The 20,273-nt window shown below is 39.9% G+C and overlaps 1 protein-coding gene across 4 annotated transcripts in view; it reads left to right on the top strand.

The window, feature by feature from the left end:
- Positions 1–19,090, top strand: part of MARCHF3 (membrane associated ring-CH-type finger 3) — a 105,277-nt gene extending 86,187 nt beyond the window's left edge. For 3 of the 4 annotated variants that reach the window (XM_038402070.2, XM_043514824.1, XM_038402071.2), the window contains 2 exons: positions 12,955–13,164; positions 18,628–19,090. In XM_038402070.2, coding sequence (XP_038257998.1) covers positions 12,955–13,164; positions 18,628–18,786 — 369 coding nt within the window. In that variant the 3' untranslated portion in view covers positions 18,787–19,090. Of the gene's footprint in view, positions 1–12,954; positions 13,165–13,609; positions 14,005–18,627 lie in introns of those variants that run through there. The other variant, XM_043514825.1, reaches the window with a different exon arrangement.
- The last annotated feature ends 1,183 nt before the right edge of the window (positions 19,091–20,273 follow it).

Here is a 20,273-nt window from a genome sequence, read left to right as displayed (position 1 = left end):
GGGGGAGATCTTCTCCAGGGACTACCAGTGATGCTTTGTGTTGGACCAGTTTTAAACATGAGAACACAGCAGCTTCTTTAGTCTTTCTTGGGTTCAGCAAAGCAAAGATCTTCTGCTAGGTTGTACATGTTCAGTATTGAATATTAGGAGCTATAGTTTTGACCAGTCATAATAGGAGGGGGGAGGAATCCTTTTTTCTAGCCCAGTCCTATCCCGTTTTCTCAAACTGTGAGGCTTGAGTCTTGTTCAGTTGCTCAGACAAGCCACTGGAACTGCTGATTTTGGATGTTCCCTGGCTAATAATGACTAAACAGCAAAATCATCATCATTTGGCTATACTCAATAAAGGTGACATTTTCTTATCAATCCACTCTGAGCCTGAATTAAGCAAGGTACAACAACGTAGATATGTTTGTGGTCTGAGGTCCCTACCATTGTGAATTTGCCTCCTAAGAAACAAGATGAATGACCTTGAGACTGTGTGAAATAAACAGCTAGATTTTAGGGTCCAGCCTGTTTCAACTTTGTCCTCACTAGGACTGCTCATGAAATTTTCATTGTACAAATGGAGTGTGACATTTTTCAGAGTTAATGATGAGGCACAACTTGAGAGCGAAATCTAACTCTTTCAGAACTGGGGGAGGCTAGCTGTTTGATCTCCCATGCTGAAGTGACCTCTCTCTCTCTCTTTGACAAAAAGTAACCTTTTTTAAAAATTGTCTTTGATTTCTCAGTTGAAGGAGAACTGAGAAACAGGTCCAAGCACATTTAAAAGTGGTACACAGTGTTAGTTACCATTTTACATTTTATTATGCAATGTTTACTTGATCTTTAACTACCACCTCCCTAGAGGTTTTTATAGGGTGATCAACAATGATGTGAAGGAAAGGGTATAATGAATGCACCATTTTTTAAAATAGTTTAAATCCTCATTTAAGCTCAAACCACTTTTTTGGTGTAAGATCACAATGAATTAAAGTTGGAAGGAACAAAGTAATAAAAAGGGAAAATATTATCTGGCTTTTGAGCAAAAGGACAAATCCAACTAGAAAATATCAAAAGTTATCTTTATTTCTATTCATATCTTTATCAAGAGTATAAACTAAGCTTAAAGTTTAATGTATTGCTTCTTGAAAACAGTGCACACACCTAGTCTAACCTAATGATTTTTCTGTAAAGAAAAACTGAATCTTCTTCCCATTAGAAGAAATGTTAAACCATTTTCTTAGAAAGCAACTAAGAAAACGGCCTGGATTATATCCTCTTTATTCATCCCTCTCCCAGCTTGAGCACTGCCTGTTATATTGCTTAACCATGGAAGGGAAATGGTTTAAACAAAAACAAACAGATATTTACCGTGTCTGAGCTGAAAGTTTCACACCCTTGAAGACCACTCAAGCTCTTAACACCCTAGAGAAATTGGGGTGGCAGGTTTAAAGTGAACTGAGCAACAAGCGGTTTAGCTGCTCATTCCACCATATTGCTCCCATATGTAGTTTATTATTATAGCACCAGAAGATGCCTCTGCATTTGTAACAATGTGATCAGAAGAGCTGTTGGATTCACTAGATTTTTTCAGTTTTGTTAGTAATTTTCTTCTTTAAAAAAAAAAAGAAAGAAAGAAAGAAACCAGATATTCCCTTGTTTGTCAGAAGATTGATTGGCTTCACTTTGAAAAACCTCTAGTATTACTCTGGATACGGAATAAATCCATTATGTGATAGCTGATGTGTGTGGATCTGATGTACTTTGTGACCAATTGGAGGGATCTCAAACAAATTCATCATCTAATGGAACAAAAGCAAAAGTAAATTTACTTAGGATATGATCCACAAAGATCCTTAGGTGCCCGAGTCCTGCTTGTAGGTACCACTGTGATCTGCAGAATTCCCACGTGGCAGCCACTGACCCACATAGGTCCCTAAATTCACTTGGTGGCACAGGCGCTGATTTTCCTATGTGCTGAGGGTACTCGACCCCCAGCTCTGCCCCAGGCCCCATTCCCAATCCAGCCTTGCCTCTGGGCATGTACACTGTTATCTTACTCTAAATACCTGGGTGCTTATATACAGCCTAAGCCCCAGAGCGATTCACAAACTAGGGAAGATAGGTGTGTGGGAGCCTAATCTGGTTGGCTGCCTCTGAGTGCACCTATTGGATCAGGCCCCTCAGGAGAATTCACACAAAGTAGCCAGGGCAGAAGACCCTCCCTTATGACCATTAGCCTAGGGGATTAGGGTACTCACTCAGGATGTGGGAGATCTCTGGTTCAAGTCCCCATTACTCCTAGAAAAGAGAAGGGATTTAAATAGGAATTAGCCACCTCTTAGGTGAATGCCTTAGCCACAGGGTTTCTATCCAGTAGGGGTTTTAAAGTATGTGCTGCCTCCCCATTTCCTCTCTGTGCTTGACTCTCTTAGCTTGTTGAGCAGTACATTTAGAAGAGAGCCATCGGGTCAGCTGAAATGTGCAATAAGTTATTAAGAAATAGGATTTAGAAAATGGAAATTCAGAAGAAAAGCCTCACATGATATTTTGATCTTCCTTTTGGATCAAAAAGGCATGGCGGTATTTTTCAGGGTGGGAGAGATTAGATTTCCTCATTTCTTTTTCCTTTAACAGACCCAGTTGCTTGATAAGAATTGTGTGAACAATTTAAAAGGCATTTGTTCCCTATAGGCTGTGAAGATTTTAGCCAAATTGAAACTGGGGCCTGTGTTCACATATTTCAGTTATAAAAATTAATGAGATATACAGTAGGTCACATGATGGATAAAGTATTTTGAAGGTGCTTTTATCATATAGAAAATTTTTTAAAGAGTGCCAAAGACCCAGCATGTTTGCAGTGCTGCTGGATAGCAGTACATAAGAGTTCATCTTGCTACACTGAAACCTCTTTGTACCCTTTTTAAATTACAGCTCACTGGACAAGCACACTATGAGTGTGCCCTTTTATCTGTTGCTCTGCAGAACATCCAGGATTTAGCTTAACACCTTCGGATACTTAAATCAGACCCATGTAAGATTTTTCTCTTATTTCATGTACTTTTCTCCCGCCTACATAATAGTCAATGCTGTATTTCCATCAACACAAGAGACAGCTAATAATTCAAGGGAGCACCCTGGGCAGAGACATCTGTTCAAAGAACTTGCATAGTTTGTACCAAACTATTATAATGTTATGATAATTAAGTCTTAGTTAGAAGAGATACTGAGATTAGAAAATAATCCAATAGAAAATACAAGGAGCCACCTCAAACAGATTGTTAACTGTATTTAAGCAAAAAGTATAATGCATCAAGATTCTGCTCAGTCAATCTCCAGCTATGTTACGCTGAGGATATGTAACATCATCTTGTTCCTCTTGTGTCATTTTAATGCCCACCATTGCAACAGCAGCAGATGAAATACTGAAAATGCATCCAAATACTGTAGGAGGGTGCAAGGAAAGCAGATACATTAGTGCATAAACATGGGGAGATTAGAAATTTAAAAGCATTTTGTGTGCACCATATGGATCTGAGTAGCAGTGCCTTTAAAGCCCTGGAAAATATGCTAGTCAAAGTATATCTCATATTAACAACAGAAATTTGGATAATTATGTATTCTGATTTATAGTTCTATTTGCTATGTTCCCTCTTGAATTTAAATTTACACTACACTTCGACGGTTGACTTTAGAAGTTCTTGCCATATTTTAAATCAGCCCAATTGAAATAGCACTTTAGATATGTGTTAATTTTAAAAAATTAAACATAAGTAAACAGTGTGGGCTAGTGAAGAATCAAGTAAAGATAACATGAGCATAGTAATATTGGATAGATGTGAACTTCTTATTCTCTGCCAGCCCATCGTTAGCAATGGAGCTTGTGATAGGAAAAAAACTAATTCTGGGCATGAAAGGATTAAGATGAGTTTGCATAATAATTAAAAACTTTTAGAAGCTTTGTGCTGAAATCTGAATTGACTTTCTGTGCAGGGCTTTGAGTCTCTCTCTCTTTTTATCCTTTGGGGTTCTTTCTGTGCATTTTATCTCTCTGCTGCTCAGTGAAGCAGAAGGCTAGTATTCAGTTACTGGAACAGAGGAACACCAGGAGATGTTTAACATAGTTAGCAAAAGGATAACTCTCAAGACCAGAAGGAAAATGTTTCAGATGCATAGTCAACAACAAGCAGCATTCAGTTCATTCTGAAAAAAGTCAGAGAACCTGTATTTGGCAACACAGCATTAGGGCAAGAGAGCAGATAACTTCATTATATAGTTCTAAGGGGAATAAAGGATGTGCTGCAAGATTATTTGAACTCCTTTCAAAGAGAAGAAAAGGGAGCACAGAAAGTACTGGCTAGAGAAAAAGTGATCATGGACAACTAATATATTCGCTTGAAACAGAGATTGACTCAGTGTGCTAAGAAGCAAAGAGGGGTACACCAGCTAACCCGGATTAACCTGCACTAAGTAACTGTGCAGTAATAAGACAGTGGGGTTGAAATCCTGGCCCAGTGAATTCAATTGAAATTTTGCATTTGATTTCAATGGGACCAGGATTTCACCTCAGGGGCCTGATTCTTGAATCCACACAGGCAGTGTAAAGCAGCTGTAAACCTCGTGCTTTGGACACTTCAGAATTCCCCTTGAATAAAAAGAATGAGAGGTACAGTGCCATTGTAGCAGCTTTGTCACCTTCCCTCCCGCCAGACTCCTCTACCATAGAGAGAGAGAGGAAAAGGGTGTGGCAGGGGTGATTTTATGTCCCAGTCACCCCCACCTGTGGGAATGGCCCCTTCGGGCCAAAGGCAGACAGGCATCTTTTTAAGCAGCATTGCAGTTTATCAGTATTCTTAATTTAAGGTGTATGTTTAATTTATAATGAGTATTATAAAGAGAAATCTAGTTTAACATACAGCTTTCATTTACTGCTCAGGTAATAAACACTTCAGCATCCTAACTCTCTTTATTTTTTTAAATCTCTTCAAGTTGTATGTATACCATTTACTAGTCACTCTCAATAGGAAGTAATCTAGAGAAATCTAAACAAGTCAGAGGCTCAGGCAACTTGGAACAACAGAAAAAAATAACTCTCGCATTAGTTACAGAAGTCTGCTTTTACAGCATTTTTCCTCTTCTGACTTTCCTCAACCCCTTTTTGGTTCTCTTGTAGTACTTGGGTGTGAGGATATGAATGAGACAGGAAAAACCTGTGTGGAGGGAGGGCTCAGAATACTTACCAGAGATGGAGATGCAAAAACACTGTGTGTCATTTACAAGGCTCAGGCGTGAAAAGAAATGAACTAGAGTAAAGGACATCAAATCTTACACTGCCCTCATAATAAAAAAAAACATTCTTATCAATTGATTAGAAATGCAAATGGAGTGTGTTTCCCCTTTAGGGAAGTAGCCATGGTTTTTTTCGCAGTTCAGCAATGAAAATATGCTCTATTATCTTGGTTAGACTCCATCAACTTCATCTACAGAGAATCCAGTCCAGTTTTCAAATAAAAAGTAGTTTCATAATTATTTTATTCTTCCTTCCCTTAAAACTGCCTCCTGCTTGAGTCAATGTCAGAATTTACCAATGTGTCAGTTTTTGTGTTGTAATTTAATTGGGCAGACAGGCACAAATAAACCGATACTTTGCAAATATTTCCAAGAGGAGACATTTTTAGTGATTACATTGTCTTGTAATTCCACAGTATTCTTACTCAGCTCCGTCCAAATACTCAGAAAACATTCTGACTGGGAATGAGACAAACCTAAATATATGAATGCATGAGGTTTTTTAAACAGCGTGTGGGGGATTGGATACTAGCACTTAAAAGAAAGTTGAAGCACAGCCTTATAATAGACGTATAGTTACAAACTTATATTTGAAGAGGCTATTGCTTTGCCATAATAAAACTACATACAGCTGCAAAGCCTTGAAACCCTTACCCTCTACCTCCGGAAGCACAAGCCCTCTATCAACTGCGTTAAAAGAACCTGTTTGTTAGTTGTCATCTACACACTTCCTAAAGTGAAACAATCCCATTGACAGTAACACATTCACAAATCTACATAGTGTCAATCTTTACATCAAAGGCAAAACATTTCTCATTGACCTCAACAAAAGGAGGGACTAACTACAACAGAAAATTGTTAACTTTGCCTGATTACAATCTGTTTTCTACAAGTATAGCTGGTGTCTCAGCTTTCAAGGAGCATGAGCTGCTTGGAAGGTTTGCTGCTTTTTAGCTGAAGGGAAACAAGTATCAGGAAAAACGGGCAAAAATTCACATCAGGGTAGCTATTTAAGTACCTGCAACTCAAAAACAGCTTGGTGGATTTTCCTTGAAGGTTGTAGAATCTTCTTTGTCTCCAGAGTAAGTCTGGCAATTTTCCAAGCCAAAGTTATAGGGGAACCAAAATAGAGCTTTATAATAGAACCTGGCTGCAACCTTAGGCCCTGATCCTGAAAACACTTAGGTATGTACTTAACTTTAGCCAAGTCATCTAATTGAAGTTAAGCATGTGAGTAAATGTTTGCCCAATGGGGGGCCTTAACTCTGGAGAGGCTACTACCAATGCTCTTTCTATTAGCAGCTGGTATTTATTTAGTTTGCTATTGCCCTCCCCCACACCAAAGTATACCTAAGATGCTACTTCCAGATATCTGTCTCCAGTTTCTGCTTATTTCCTTTTCCTAAGTGTAGGACTTCATGATCATGATACATACCACAAAATGCCTCAAGCCCAATCTTACATTTCAGGAACACAATTCTGCATTTTATAATGTTTGCTCTGACATGATGAAGTAAACCAATTAAGAGGAAACTTTGCCCATTTGCTCATCTCAGGAGTCTGAAGTTTCAAATTATTTGATGAGGTCAAATCATTTCTCAGTATATTTATGTTGAAAGGGGATCTTTGGAAATTTCATATTGCTATCTGTGCGTGTGTGAAGTTTTCCTTTTAAATACCAGGGATGGTTTTGGAGCAAAATTATGCTGGTCAGAGATTTGTCTCACTGTAATCCATTAATTGACTTGTAGACATAAAGTCCTCCAGGAGTGTCACAAATCCACAGATTCGTGAGTGCTGGAGTTTGTATTTGGATCTTTAAATTACTTGAAATATGTGGAGTCACATGAAGCCAGTCAAGACTATGTTAATTGAACAGCTTTGAAGATGACGTAGTCCTGGTCTACACTGGGCGGGGGGAGAATCGATCTAAGTTATGCAACTTTAGCTATGTGAATAACGTACCTGAAGTCGACATACTTAGATCAACCTACTGCAGTGAGTTGACTGCTGCTCCTCCCCGTCAACTCCGCCTGCACCTCTCGCAGAGCAGGAGTACAGGAGTCGATAGGAGAGCGCTCAGGGGTTGATTTATTGAGTCTAGACTAGGCACGATAAATTGATCTGCGCTGGATCAATCACTGCCCGCTGATCCGGCGGGTAGCGTAGACATAACCTGGCAAGGTAGATGACAGGTACGTTATTCACATAGCTAAAGTTGCATAACTTAGATAAATTCTCCCCTGCCCAGTGTAGACCGGGACTATGTCGTCTTAAAAGCTGTTCAATTAACATAGACTTGACTGGCTTCATGTGACTCCACATATTTCAAGTAATTTAAAGATCCAAATACAAACTCCAGCACTTAAAATTCAACTCTACTTTGAAAAGTAACTATGGAAAAATGGTACATTCTTACACAAAAGATCCCTGGGTGTTCAGTCAGTCAGCATGCGTACTGATGGGATATAAATGTTTACTACTGTTCACTCCTCTTTGCACAATGGAGATAAGAGGGTGTGGGTTGGATACTGGTCCTTCTTGTGCATCAGTTGAATTGATTAGTACATGCATATCAATTACACCTGTGCTGCGTAAGAACTTTTACATTTGTAACTGAGGGCATAAGACTGTATGTGCTGCAATAGCACAATAGAGTGATGGTCTGTCTAATCTGGTATCCTGTCTCTGAGAGTAGCCAGAACCAGGTGTTTTATAGGAAGATGCAAGAAATCCTGAAATGGGCAATTATTAAATAACCTTCCCATGGCGAAATATCTTTCTAAACCTTGTCAGTTATTGGTTGGCATATGATCTAAAGCATGAGGCTTTAGCTCCCTTCTAAAAAAAAGAAAAAAAATATAGATCTTCTTTACTATAATAGAGGATGTTTTCAATTTCCATGTAAATGTTATATTTTTTTCTGAATCCTACTAGGCTGTTTGACTCAAGTATAGTTTGTGGCACTGAAGTTCCATAAGTTAATTATGTGTTGTATGAGAAAAATTCCTCTTTATTTTTTTAATTTAATTTATGTATTATTTTCCTTGGATATCCCCTAGTTCTTGTATATGAACGGGTAAATGAGAGCACACAATTACCTTCTCTCTAACATTCATTATTTTCTGTATTTCTATCTTATACCCTCTGACTTTTTCCCTTTTTACACAATTCCAGCATTCCTAGTCTCTTTTCATCTGGACGTCTCTCCAGTCCTCTGATCATTTTTGTTGCACGTCTCTGGACCTCTTCTGTTTCAGCTATATCTTTTTTGAGATAGGGTGACCAGAATCGAGAACTGTATGCCAATGAAGACTTGATTTATTAAACTACACTCTGATATTTTCAGTATTATTTTCTAACCTATTCTTTATATAGCCTGTTTGTTTGCTTCTCTAATTTGTCATTGCCCATTGAGCAGAAGTTTTCAATGAATTGTCCACACGGACTCCTGGTCTTTTTTTCTTGAGTGGTTTCAGTTACTTTGGAACTCAGTAATGTGTACAAATATTTCAACTGATTCCTTCCAGTTTGCACTGCTATGCATCTGTCAACATTGCATTTGCATGTGCTATCATGCTACTCATTCACCTGGCCTCCTTAGGACCTTCTAAAGCTTCACATAATCTCTTCTAGTCTTTACAAACCTACATTATTTTGCATCATTTGCAGATTTTGCCACTTCACTGTTTTCAGATAATTAATAACTATATTAAACAACATAGTCCTAGTACTGAAGTTGGGGCACCTTACTCTTAATCTTTTGCCTGGCTAAAAACTGACCATTTATTCCTGATTTATGTTTTGTTTCTAGGCTGGTTCTATGAAAGTTCTTTACCTCTACCCCCATGACTACCTAGTTTCCTTAAAAGGAAAGGAGTACTTGTGGCACCTTAGAGACTAACAAAAGGTGCCACAAGTACTCCTTTTCTTTTGTGAATACAGACTAGCACGGCTGCTACTCTCAAACCTAGTTTCCTTAATAACCTCTTGGGAAGGACTTGGACTTTTTTCAAAAAAAAAAAAAAAAAGGCTTTTTGAAAGTCAGTGTCATATCAGCTGCTTCTTTATTATTTTGCTGACAAACTCCAAGAATTCTACTAGAATTAGAGGTGCATGTTTTTCCTTTATGGAAACCGTCCCGGTTTGGTCCTATCATATCCATCTAAATGCTTTATAATTCTGTGTTTACATATCATTCAGGCAGTCCTTTGCCCTGTTGAACTTTTGTTACTAGTATATGATGTATAAGAAGGGGGGAAAAAAGTTTGATTCTCATATCCCAAATCAGTGGTTCTCAAACTTTAGCAACCCGGGGACCCCCATTTTGATTTAAAAAATGTTGCAGACCCCAAGCCCCTCCACTCAGTCCAAGGCCCCATCACCGCCCCACCTCTTCCTGCTCCCAGTCCACCCCTGTTCCCTCCTCTTTCTGCCCCCTCAGAGCGTGCCCCGTCCCCGCTCCAGCACCTCCTCCACGCCGCTGAACAGCTATTCCCCAGCATGCAGGAGGCACCGGGAGGGAGGGATGGGGACCAGTTGATCAGCAGGGTCGACAGACCCCCTAGAGTACCCTAGCAGAGTTTGAGAAATGCTATCCTAGATTAAATTTGTGACATTGCCACTGCGAAAAAAATTTTTCTTATGACCAGAGCACACTTAAAAAATCTTTTAACAATTGTGTCTGGAAATTGACTTTAGTTTCTTTTGGCAGCTGTGATCTAATGTTGGATTGCACATTGGGCAGAGTTTGGGTTCTGTGTTCTATTCCTGAGTTTGCATTGACTCATTCTGTTGGTTTAGGCAAGTCATTTAGTCTTTCTGTGACTTAGGGCTAGCCTACACTGGCATCGTTAAAGCGCTGCCACGGCAGTGCTGTTGTAGTTATGGCAGAGTGCTGGGAGAGAGCTCTCCCAGTGCTCTAAAAAAAAACCTCTCCATGAGGGGTGCGGCTCTCTGCACTGGTGCACTGTCTACACTGGCGCTTTAGAGCGCTGAAACTTGCTTGCTCAGTGGGATGATTTTTCACACCCCTGAGCGAGAAATTTGCAGCGCTTTAAAGTGCCAATGTAGACAAGCCCTTAGTAAATTGGGGCTAGTAATGCATGCCCACTTTGAGATCTACAGATAAAAGTGTGAATATTTCTTTGAACTAAACAAATATTTTGGTTAAAACATGACCATTTCCATGGAATCTCTTCCTTTTCAAGAGTGGGAATATCTACCATCCTTAATTTACTGTAGAAACCATTGAGACTTACTGAATCTTATTTTTTAAAAGCGCAAATTAAGCGCTGCAGCGCAGAGCTGACAGTAGCATCTGGCCTTATATCTCAGTCTTTCACAGCACACTAGCACCTCTATACCTCAGGATCAAATAGTTCACTCAGCGCTTTGCTGGCATCGTTGTGCAGGTTTCAGTTTCATGAAAGAATTTGCTGGCTTGACTTTTTAGCTGTAAAGTAGGTTGACAGTGCACGTTTCCAAAACAAAAGACTGAAAACTAGATTCTAAACAGAAGCATATTTAGGAACAAGGGTGTGCTACATTGGGATGAAAAGTGCAGTGACTGAATTCATGCAGCCACTACAGTGGATTATACATTTGCAGTTTTGGCTTCATAGTTCAGAACCAGTTTCTGAAATATAAAGCATTTACGCTATAAGACCCGCTTCTAACACAATCCCTGGAATGTTCTTGTTAAATTAATAATTGCCCTATCCATATTCTCTTCATCCAATACCCAGTTTCAGTCAGTCAATCTTTGTCCCACTGAACCAGCTGGGTCAGATAAGATGGAGCCAAAGAGCTGGGTGTCATTAACACAGGGGTAGGCAACCTATGGCACGCGTGCCAAAGGCGGCATGCAAGCTGATTTTCAGGGGCACTCACACTGCCTGGGTCCTGGCCACCTGCATTTTAATTTAATTTTAAATGAAGCTTCTTAAATGTTTTAAAAACCTTATTTACTTTACATACAACAATAGTTTAGTTATATACAGTATTATAGAGTTATAGAAAGAGACCTTCTAAAAACTTTAAAATGTATTACTGACATGGGAAACCTTAAATTAGAGGGAATAAATGAAGACTCGGCACACCACTTCTGAAAGTTTGTCAACCCCTGCATTAACATACGGAGGCAAAAACCCTAACTGACTTCAAGACTGTGCTTGATAAGTTTATGGAGGAGTTGGTATGGTGAGACTCCCTACAATGCCATGTAGCTGATCTGCGACCGCTACTGATGGGACACTAGAGGGGGAGGGCTCTGAGTTATTATAGATAATTCTTTCCCAGGTGTCTGGCTGGAGGGTCTTGCCCCCATATTTGGGGTTATGAAGGAATTTTCCTCCAGCTCAGATTGGCTGAGACCATGGCGGGGGGGGGGGGGGTTCGCTTTCATCTGCAGCAGGTTAAAACTAGTGTAAATGGTGGATTCTCTAACTTGAAATCTTTAAACCATGATTTGAGGACTTCAGTAACTCAGCCAGAGGCTAGGGGTCTATTACAGGAGTGGGTGGGTGAGGTTCTGTGGCCTGCAATTTACAGGAAGTCTGACTCAATGATCAAGATGACCTTTCTGGCCTTAAAGCGTGTGAGCCTATATGCAAAGCACAACCTACTCTATCTTTTCCTTACTAACCCTCCTAACATCCCCATGGAGCTTGCCTTCGCTTGAATTCTCAATCATGTTCACTGACAATGTAAAATACAATTGTTAATTCAAGCGTTGGTGTTTTATACCTTACAAAAATTACATGCACAGAGCAAACACTGTAAAGGGTCAGCCACAGGTATATAACTGCTGCGTAGACATACCTTTAGACCACAGTGCTGAAATAAAAAGAATTTATCATTTTAGGCCTTTATTTGGAGAGGTGGCGAACATCTGCAGTACCGCTGAGACCAATGGGAGTTGCAGATGCTCAGCAACTCTCGTTGTAGGTCACCTTTTAAACAAACAATTTTTGCAAAAATCTTTCAATAGGCACCTTTAAAAGGAGAACTCCCACTCCTGTTCTCTTCAGTTTCCCGCATTATCCTTATGTTTTCTGATTACAGGAAATTGAACAAGATGAAGGTTATAATCAGTCATTTCTAGAAGCAACCAAAACGTAATCTGGAACTGTTTGAATGTAAAGTTATAGGATCTTATTTTATAATATCTTTTATACAAACTACATCTCAACATTTTAATGCTTAAGTGACCTTGAGATTAGGAGCTTGTCTACATTTGAAATGCTGCAGCGGGACACCTATTGTGCTTTAGTGTAGACACTACCTACACCAACAGGGGAGGTTCTCTCATCGGTGTAGATAATCCATAGTCCCAGGCGGTGGTAGCTAGAATTCTTCTGCTGATTTAGTTCATCTTAACTGTGCAGCTCAAGGGTGTGGATTTTTCACATCCCCTGAGCAACATAGCTGGGGGGGTCTATCTAATTTTCTAGTATAGACTAGCCCTAGGACATTACGAGTGTATCTACATTAGAAATACTGCACTGGTCTAGCACTGTAGTGTAGACATTACAGTGATGGAAGGGGTTCTTCTGTCGCTGTAGTAAATCTACCTCTCCAAGATGTGGTAGCTAGATGCCATAAAAACTGTTGCCACCAGAGTCTTATTTCTATAACAGATTTTACTGACACTTCTTTTGTTTCAATTCCCTTTTGCAGTGGCTAAGAAACCCAGGCCCACAGCATGAGAAACGGACTCTGTTTGGAGACATGGTGTGCTTCTTGTTTATAACTCCACTGGCAACCATCTCTGGCTGGTTGTGTCTGCGGGGAGCGGTGGACCATCTGCACTTTAGTAGTAGGCTAGAAGCTGTTGGACTCATTGCACTCACTGTCGCACTCTTCACTATTTACCTCTTTTGGACATTAGTAAGTACTGTTTATTTAACTATCATGTGGTAGGGTGTCGTATTCTATTATCTTTTATAGGATTTTTTAGAGTAATGGCTGAAGGGGACCCTACAGGTTTCATCCCAACTAAACTGTACAGAACTCTTCCTTAAAGGTACTTTGCCTTTGGTTTTTGGTAATAACTGACTCAACACACCACAGGAGGGAACAAGCAAGCCTGAGGGGAGAAGAGTTCAAGACAGATGTTGCAGGTGTGAACGGCCATTGACTGCATAGGAAAAAGAAGAGGGAGATTTAAGGGGGATCCTTGTATCCTTAAAATGGCTGCCACTTGGCAGTGGCACAAGCATGGTCTTCTAATTTGACTTCTGACTGCTATTATGCGTGCACATACTTTTCAAAGTGCTGAGTTTGTGTAAAAATTTAATCTTAGTAGAATATTTTCACATCCCTGCTTCTCTAGGCCCCATGTATTCTGCCATGGAATTTCCCATCGAATCCACACCTTGCTGCAGGATGGTGCTCCAGAATCTAAGCATTCATTTATATAAAAAATTGCCCCATTTTGAGCTCTTATGATATCCCTCCAAATGGGAACAGAATGCATGAGTTTGGCTGTGCTAGAAGGTGGATGAACCAATATAGCCACCCCTGTGCAATGCACCCACACTCATGCTAAAAAACTCCAGTGCAGCCAACAAGCCCTAAGATCACACCATGTTGCATCACTGAGGCTGCAGGCAACCTGAAGCAAGCAATAGCTCTGGGCAATGTGCGACCTGCTTCATTCATTCCATTTGTGGTATTGGCAGCAGTGTTGCCGATGCTCATGATTGCAGGCCAGTGTGGAAGCTCTCCCACACATGCAGCTCAGAAATGTTGCCCAAAATGGCTGCAGTTTCTCCCTTCTGCCCTCAGTGCTGCTCTTTGCAGCAGCTCACCAAAGGAAACAGGTAACATTTCCCTGTGGTAAGTGGTGCATAATTCTTCAGTGTGTAAACACACTAGGCTGCAAGCACACTCGAAGTTAGGTAGCAGAGTGTTTTTGTATTTGATGCTACCCCTCAGGCTACCTTACAGAGCTTGTAGATTTCAAATGATCACTAAGATACTTCTGTATTATACATCCAAGTCACCTTGAAAGCCCAACTGGGGCCTGATATTTGTTTCTTAATTTCAGAAATATTAGTAGGGGTTGGCTACAAAATAGTTTGGCTGAATAATTAGATTTCATTATTCTTGGTGCATGGACTCCTGAGGGTGCCCATTAAATAACTACTGCAACAATTAACTGCAGCTACTAAAAATGACTTTGATAGGGCTATTCTTACCAATAACATTTAAAAATCACTTGTTTGTTTTAAAAAAGGGTTTCTCCTTTAGGGGTATGGAAAGAGAAGTGTGTGTGTCTCTTTCAAAGTTTGGGTAGGTGCTTAGATATTATGGTGATGAGCCGGATATCAATACCTAGCTCAATCAGTTTAATTAAAATATACCACCTTCATTGCATGGTGGCCCCCTAGTTGTAGTTTTTCTACCCAGGGGAGCGGGGGGAGAGGAGGGGAGAAATCTACATCCATTTCTACTATATTACTCAGGGTAGCAGGAGGTAGATGTGCAAGGAAGGCAAAGTATCTCAGCTTACAGAACAGCAACCACTCCCATTTAGGAGGAAGTAAACTGAGTGGTTAGAAGAAGGCAGCCAAGTAGCCAGGACTGGGATCTTATTGCAGCACTGCTGCACAGAAGAGTTAGGTGCTGTATGCCTCAGTTTTCCCCATCTAGACTATGTCTGTAATGTTTCTATACCAGACAAATTGTAAGACAAATACTTTTGTAAGGTGGCTTGACATGCTTAGCTAAAAGGCACTGTCTGTCTGCAAAGCATTTTAGAATACTTTTATTAGCAAGACAGTAAGTTCCGCTGGAAAGGCCAAGATTTTCAAAGCAACTACGATTTTGGCTGCCTAACTAAAGCACCTTAAAAAGGGCTTGACTTTCAGATGGTATTGGCTACTCAACTTCTGAAAATCAAGCCCATCCCAACTGTGTGAAGCTGAAAACACAACACAAAAATCACATCACTTTTGAAAAATCTTGGTCCTATTATCTTTACTCTTGCTACAAAGTACCATGCACCTCTATATAGCACTATATTGCAAATCTTCATGTTAACAGAATAAAAAGCACCATCAGCAGATCCATTCTAATCTGAAAGACAGGAATGGAAGAGAATCGGCACTGCTCTTTTAGAGAGCCACGGAGGGAATATTCTTATCAGTGCAGGATAAAGTATATGTGTAGCAGTGATCTCCTTGAGATTCTGGGGGGAAAAAAAAATTAAAAATTTCAGTTTACTTACAACAAATCAGTTTAATTTTCTCTAATCCAAAACTGGCATATGGGTTATTTACACCACTACACCTCAGTGAACCAAAAGCTTAATGGACTGACAACAGGAGACACTTTTTTGGTAGAGAAGTTCTTAGGAATAGGGTAAAATCACTTCCTTGCAAATTTAACAGCCAAAAAGTATCCCAGAAAGACTATTTCTTTTCTTCTTAATTTAGTTAATATCTTTGTGACCTATACACAAAAAATGCTAGTGTTCTCAAGTACGAATGCCTATCTGAATGAGTTCACAAGGCACTTAAGTGAGCTTTGAAGCTGGATTCCTCCATCACTTGCTATCAAAGTCCAAAGACAAACAGATGCTTACTGTGCCAGTGATTGATGTAAAAATCATACATTTTATGTAGCACCTCAGGAGTTCCAGGTCTAATGAAATGGCTTCTCTGAGAAATGTAATAGTGAGCAGCCCTCACTTTTACTGAAATTTACTAGCTAACATCACTTGGAAACTGCCCTAAGGCAAGATCCCATTGTAAACAAGCTGTCAAGCTTAACTAGGATATCCTGTGAAAATGTCTTAAAACAGTTCCAGCCCAGGTTAACAATGCAGCTATTCCAGAAAGGACTTGCTTGATGCTGCAGAGAACTAGAGCTAAGATCCAGATTGTCTAGAGTTGTTCTCGTGTTTTCTGTCCAAAATTTATCCCTTCATTCATTCATTCAAAGTTCTTTATCTCATTCTAATGTGCCTTCTCCTGCTGTTAGCACACACATCCCTTTAGAGACCTCATGCATGTTCAAGTGTTCAGTGAAAATGGAGATATAGGGATTTGTCTCCACTGCAAAAAGCTGTGTTTTTATACCAGATAACTAAGTCAGTGTAAAATCCTAGTGGAGAGAAGGCAGACATAGTAGTTAGTTGAAGTAAACCACAGGTGGGGGATACAAGGTTGACCTTGACAACTTATACTGAGATAAACACTGTGTATGCCTTGTCTCCACTAGGATTTTTATATTGAGAAAGATAACTCAAGACAGCTTTGAAGGAGACAGATGCATCACTTAAAATAAAAGTTATTTATATTCCCCCAATCCTCCTGGCACTCAGCCCTGGATGCTTACTTGCAGCTCCTAGAGTAAGGACACGAGTAGCTTCCTTTGACAGTTACACAGCCCATAGACTGAGTGTATTGCAAGCTCTGTGTAAACAAACAGCAGTACCTTCCTACTGTCCCTCCCTCCCCCCCAGACTGCGTGTCACCTCCAGATATAGTGTCTTCAATTCACTCCATATCTCTTGGATAGCAGTGACCTACAGAAGTGGCACAGTTGCCTAAAAATCAATGACAAATGACAAGGTGTCTGTCAACAGTGCACAGGCAGTTCCCACCCATGGCTCAAGAGTACTATATTACTGTCATATATTACCAATACACTTCACGAATGAAGGGTCTGATACCATTGCCTTCAGTGCTAAATGCATACAAGGTAATTGTGTGTGCAAAAACTGCCATCAGCTGTCAGTATCTACACCACAATCACTTCTCTCACTACTGCTAGTGCATCCATGTGAGAGATGGAACACAATAGCTTTTAACACAGTGTTATTGCTAAACATGTATGTAAGGCAGGAAGTGAAGTGTTCTGGATCCAGTTGAAACTGCAGTGGGTCTTTAGATAATGTTTGAAAGCTCCATGCCCAGTTTGTTGATAATTTCTGGCTGAAAATAGATGAGACAAAAATGTGGCCCTTTCCCTCCCTTCTCAGAGGGGACCTCCACTTGCCTCTCCTTATCCCTAGGATGAGTTACTGCCATTTTCTTTTTTTTTTTGCTGTCACTCACCTGCTCCCTTCCTTTTTCCTGGCAGCCACTCAGTCCTCTGCCTATGCCTTCCTCTCTAGTCGCCCGCTACTCCCAGTCTGCTCTCATCTATTCCTCATCTCCATCACCTTCCTCCAAGTTCCCATTTCCCCCGCCACCTCCCCAACAGTCTCCTTCTTTGTAACATGTTCCCCCTCACTGTCTCAGGCCTAGGCCACACTTAGTGAATAAGAGTGGTCATCTGTACTGACATTAATCTGGCTTCAGACTCATTCAAAATATGGAGTACTAGTGCCTGTCTTTACAACTGCAACCCCCCTTCCTCTTGCAAAATATGAAGGGAAACATTGGCCATCTCACCTGAGGGCAGTCTGGTTTAAATTCCACTGAAAACAAAGGTGGCCCTTTTTAATGCAGGTAGAAGTCATAAGCAAGCACCAGCTTTTCTGGAGATCCTGAGCAACTTAAAAAAAAACAAAACCCAAACAGCTCCCTAAAATGAAATACTCATGCTACCATGGTGAGAACTGGCAGTTCTGCAACATGGCACTCAACTACTGTATGTTCTGTGGAGTCTTGACATATTAATTGAAAGGAAAAAAAAAGGGGTGGGGGGACAGAAGCAGGAGAGCATAAGCCTCAGTCATTTATGTATGTGCCTACCCGTGAGCTACTTGTTGATCTTCACAATGAAGTTGCTATCAGTGTCTCAACTGTCAGCATTCGTTTCCAAGTTGCTGCCACTAATTTAACTCTTACAGAAGTGGCTTGTTCCCAGATAGGGAACTAGTTTGTAAGATTGTGAGTGCTTCCAGCTGCGGGGAGATAGACATGGACTCTGGCCCAGGTTTTGTCCCAGGCAACTTCACTTCCCTGCTGCTGAGAACTTGTGATGCAGTCTATCCTCAGGATTGTCATCTCGCTATTGTTTTTATCCAACCATTAGGCTGGTAATACATGACTGTAGAGGTCAGGAAAGGATAGGTAGGGATAGTAGAGTATCATGGGAGGATTAAAGTAGTAACAGGGAACTCTTTGTTGGGAATGAGTAGACAGCAGCTAATGGGGATGGGTAGCACAGGGGAGCTGAAAACAAACATACTAGCATTCAGTACAAATTCATTACAAATAGAACAGGGGGTTTCAAACTTTAGAAACCCCATTTTGATTTAAAATTTTTTGCAGACGCCCAAGCTGGCTTCTAATTTTTCCTGGGGGTGTTTATTTCTTGTTTCTAATTTATTTCATTTTAGGACACCAAGTATTTTTAAAATGTATAATCTGTTCTCTCCTGATCTTCCACCAGGTGTCATTTAGGTACCACTGTAGATTATACAATGAATGGCGTCGGACCAATCAGAGGGCGATACTCCTAATTCCAAAATCTGTCAGCGTTCCTTCTAACCAGCAGTCATTGCTGGGCCTTCATTCAGTCAAAAGGAACTCAAAGGAGACAATCGTTTGATTTCGGCAGTTCTGCACTGGAATCATGCACTAAATAGACTTTCTTAAACCCATGGCTCTGATTCCATCCAGAACCTGGTACAGTGCTATTCCGATTTACAAACTCTTTACAGAAGAAGAAATCACTGTTTTAATTCAAATTATGGATGCTGCAATCATATGATATTTGCTAAGCTGCCAAACATGTTTATGTAGCAGATACTGTATGGAATTCTACAAACTCATGCCTGCCTTGTCAGTGATTCAAGCCCTCCTTTTTTATTATTGTTTAAAAATATTAAAATATGAAATTAACAATGCAAAAACAAATTTCAGAGTGCTCTTTATTTCTACAGTATTATTTCTGTGGGTATCTGGACAGGAACCAGTCCTGAATATTTTATTTTACTGACTCAAAGGAGATGGCATTACAAGAAAGAAATTGGGCTACATTTAGTTTTATTTGAAGTGCATTTTATACTAATCTTGGATTATTAAAAATGTTTTTAAGGTGAGTTCTACAAATGGGCATTCTATTTAACATCATAAAAACCCATTAAAAAGCACTCTCTTCCATTTCTTGTTTGGTAGTGAAAACCTGAGAGAAAATATTTTTTCTAATAAGAAAAATGCAAAATGGGTGAAAAACAAAGTATCTCACAGATTGCAATAATCTTCCGAGTCAAAAATATTTCATAAAGCAGTTCCCAAAAAAGAACTTAGGTACAGGGTTATTTCCTTTTCATTTGGAAGGAGCAAATTAACCCCAAATTCTGCACTAAAGTTACACTGGTGTAACTAAAGAGTTGTTACTTTTTATTTACCCCTGAGCTAAATTTGGCCCAGTTAATTTTGTAAGGGGGACTTTGCATACATAATGAATTAGTAGATCATTAGACATTTCCTCAGAAGCCTGAACATGTCCTGCATAACAATTAGCCTTACTCTAGAAATGCTGAATTTTCAGCTTGACAGGTAAATTTAGTGGAGTATATAAACTCTCTCATTGTAGCATTGAGACTAAGGCTCTTTATAAAATGTAAAACACTACATGCTATTATGACCACACTGAATTTTGAATCTGAATATTAAGTTGTATTCCTGGGTAATAGTTCCTGCTTTCAACCATCCCCTTTATTTTTATATTTTTAAAATCAATTCATTCACTGACTCTTAGATTTTGGCTCTCGCATTATGCAATAAAGGATATGTAGTTATGTGTGAAGACTCATTTGGTACTGAATGCTTTGACAGCTAAAAGCTATTCAATGCTGCTGGCAAGCTAGTGATAAATAACTTATTTGCCATTTTAAAATAAGGATTTCTAGAACATGATGAGGGTAATCCCACCCTGCTTTGTTTCCCACCCTGCAGAGGAATTGAAAAATGGTAAAGTGTGTGTTGTGAGGAGGTGATGATTTATATTTCTGATGGATCAAGCTGATGCAGGTGTTCTTTGTCAGCCAAGATAGAGCTATTTAAATACAAAGCTCTAGCAACAAACAAATC

This window comes from Dermochelys coriacea, chromosome 5, assembly GCF_009764565.3.
Source record: "Dermochelys coriacea isolate rDerCor1 chromosome 5, rDerCor1.pri.v4, whole genome shotgun sequence".
Lineage (NCBI taxonomy): Eukaryota > Metazoa > Chordata > Testudines > Dermochelyidae > Dermochelys > Dermochelys coriacea.
Note: the sequence above shows the minus strand (reverse complement) of the source record. Positions and strands in the feature narration are given on the sequence as shown.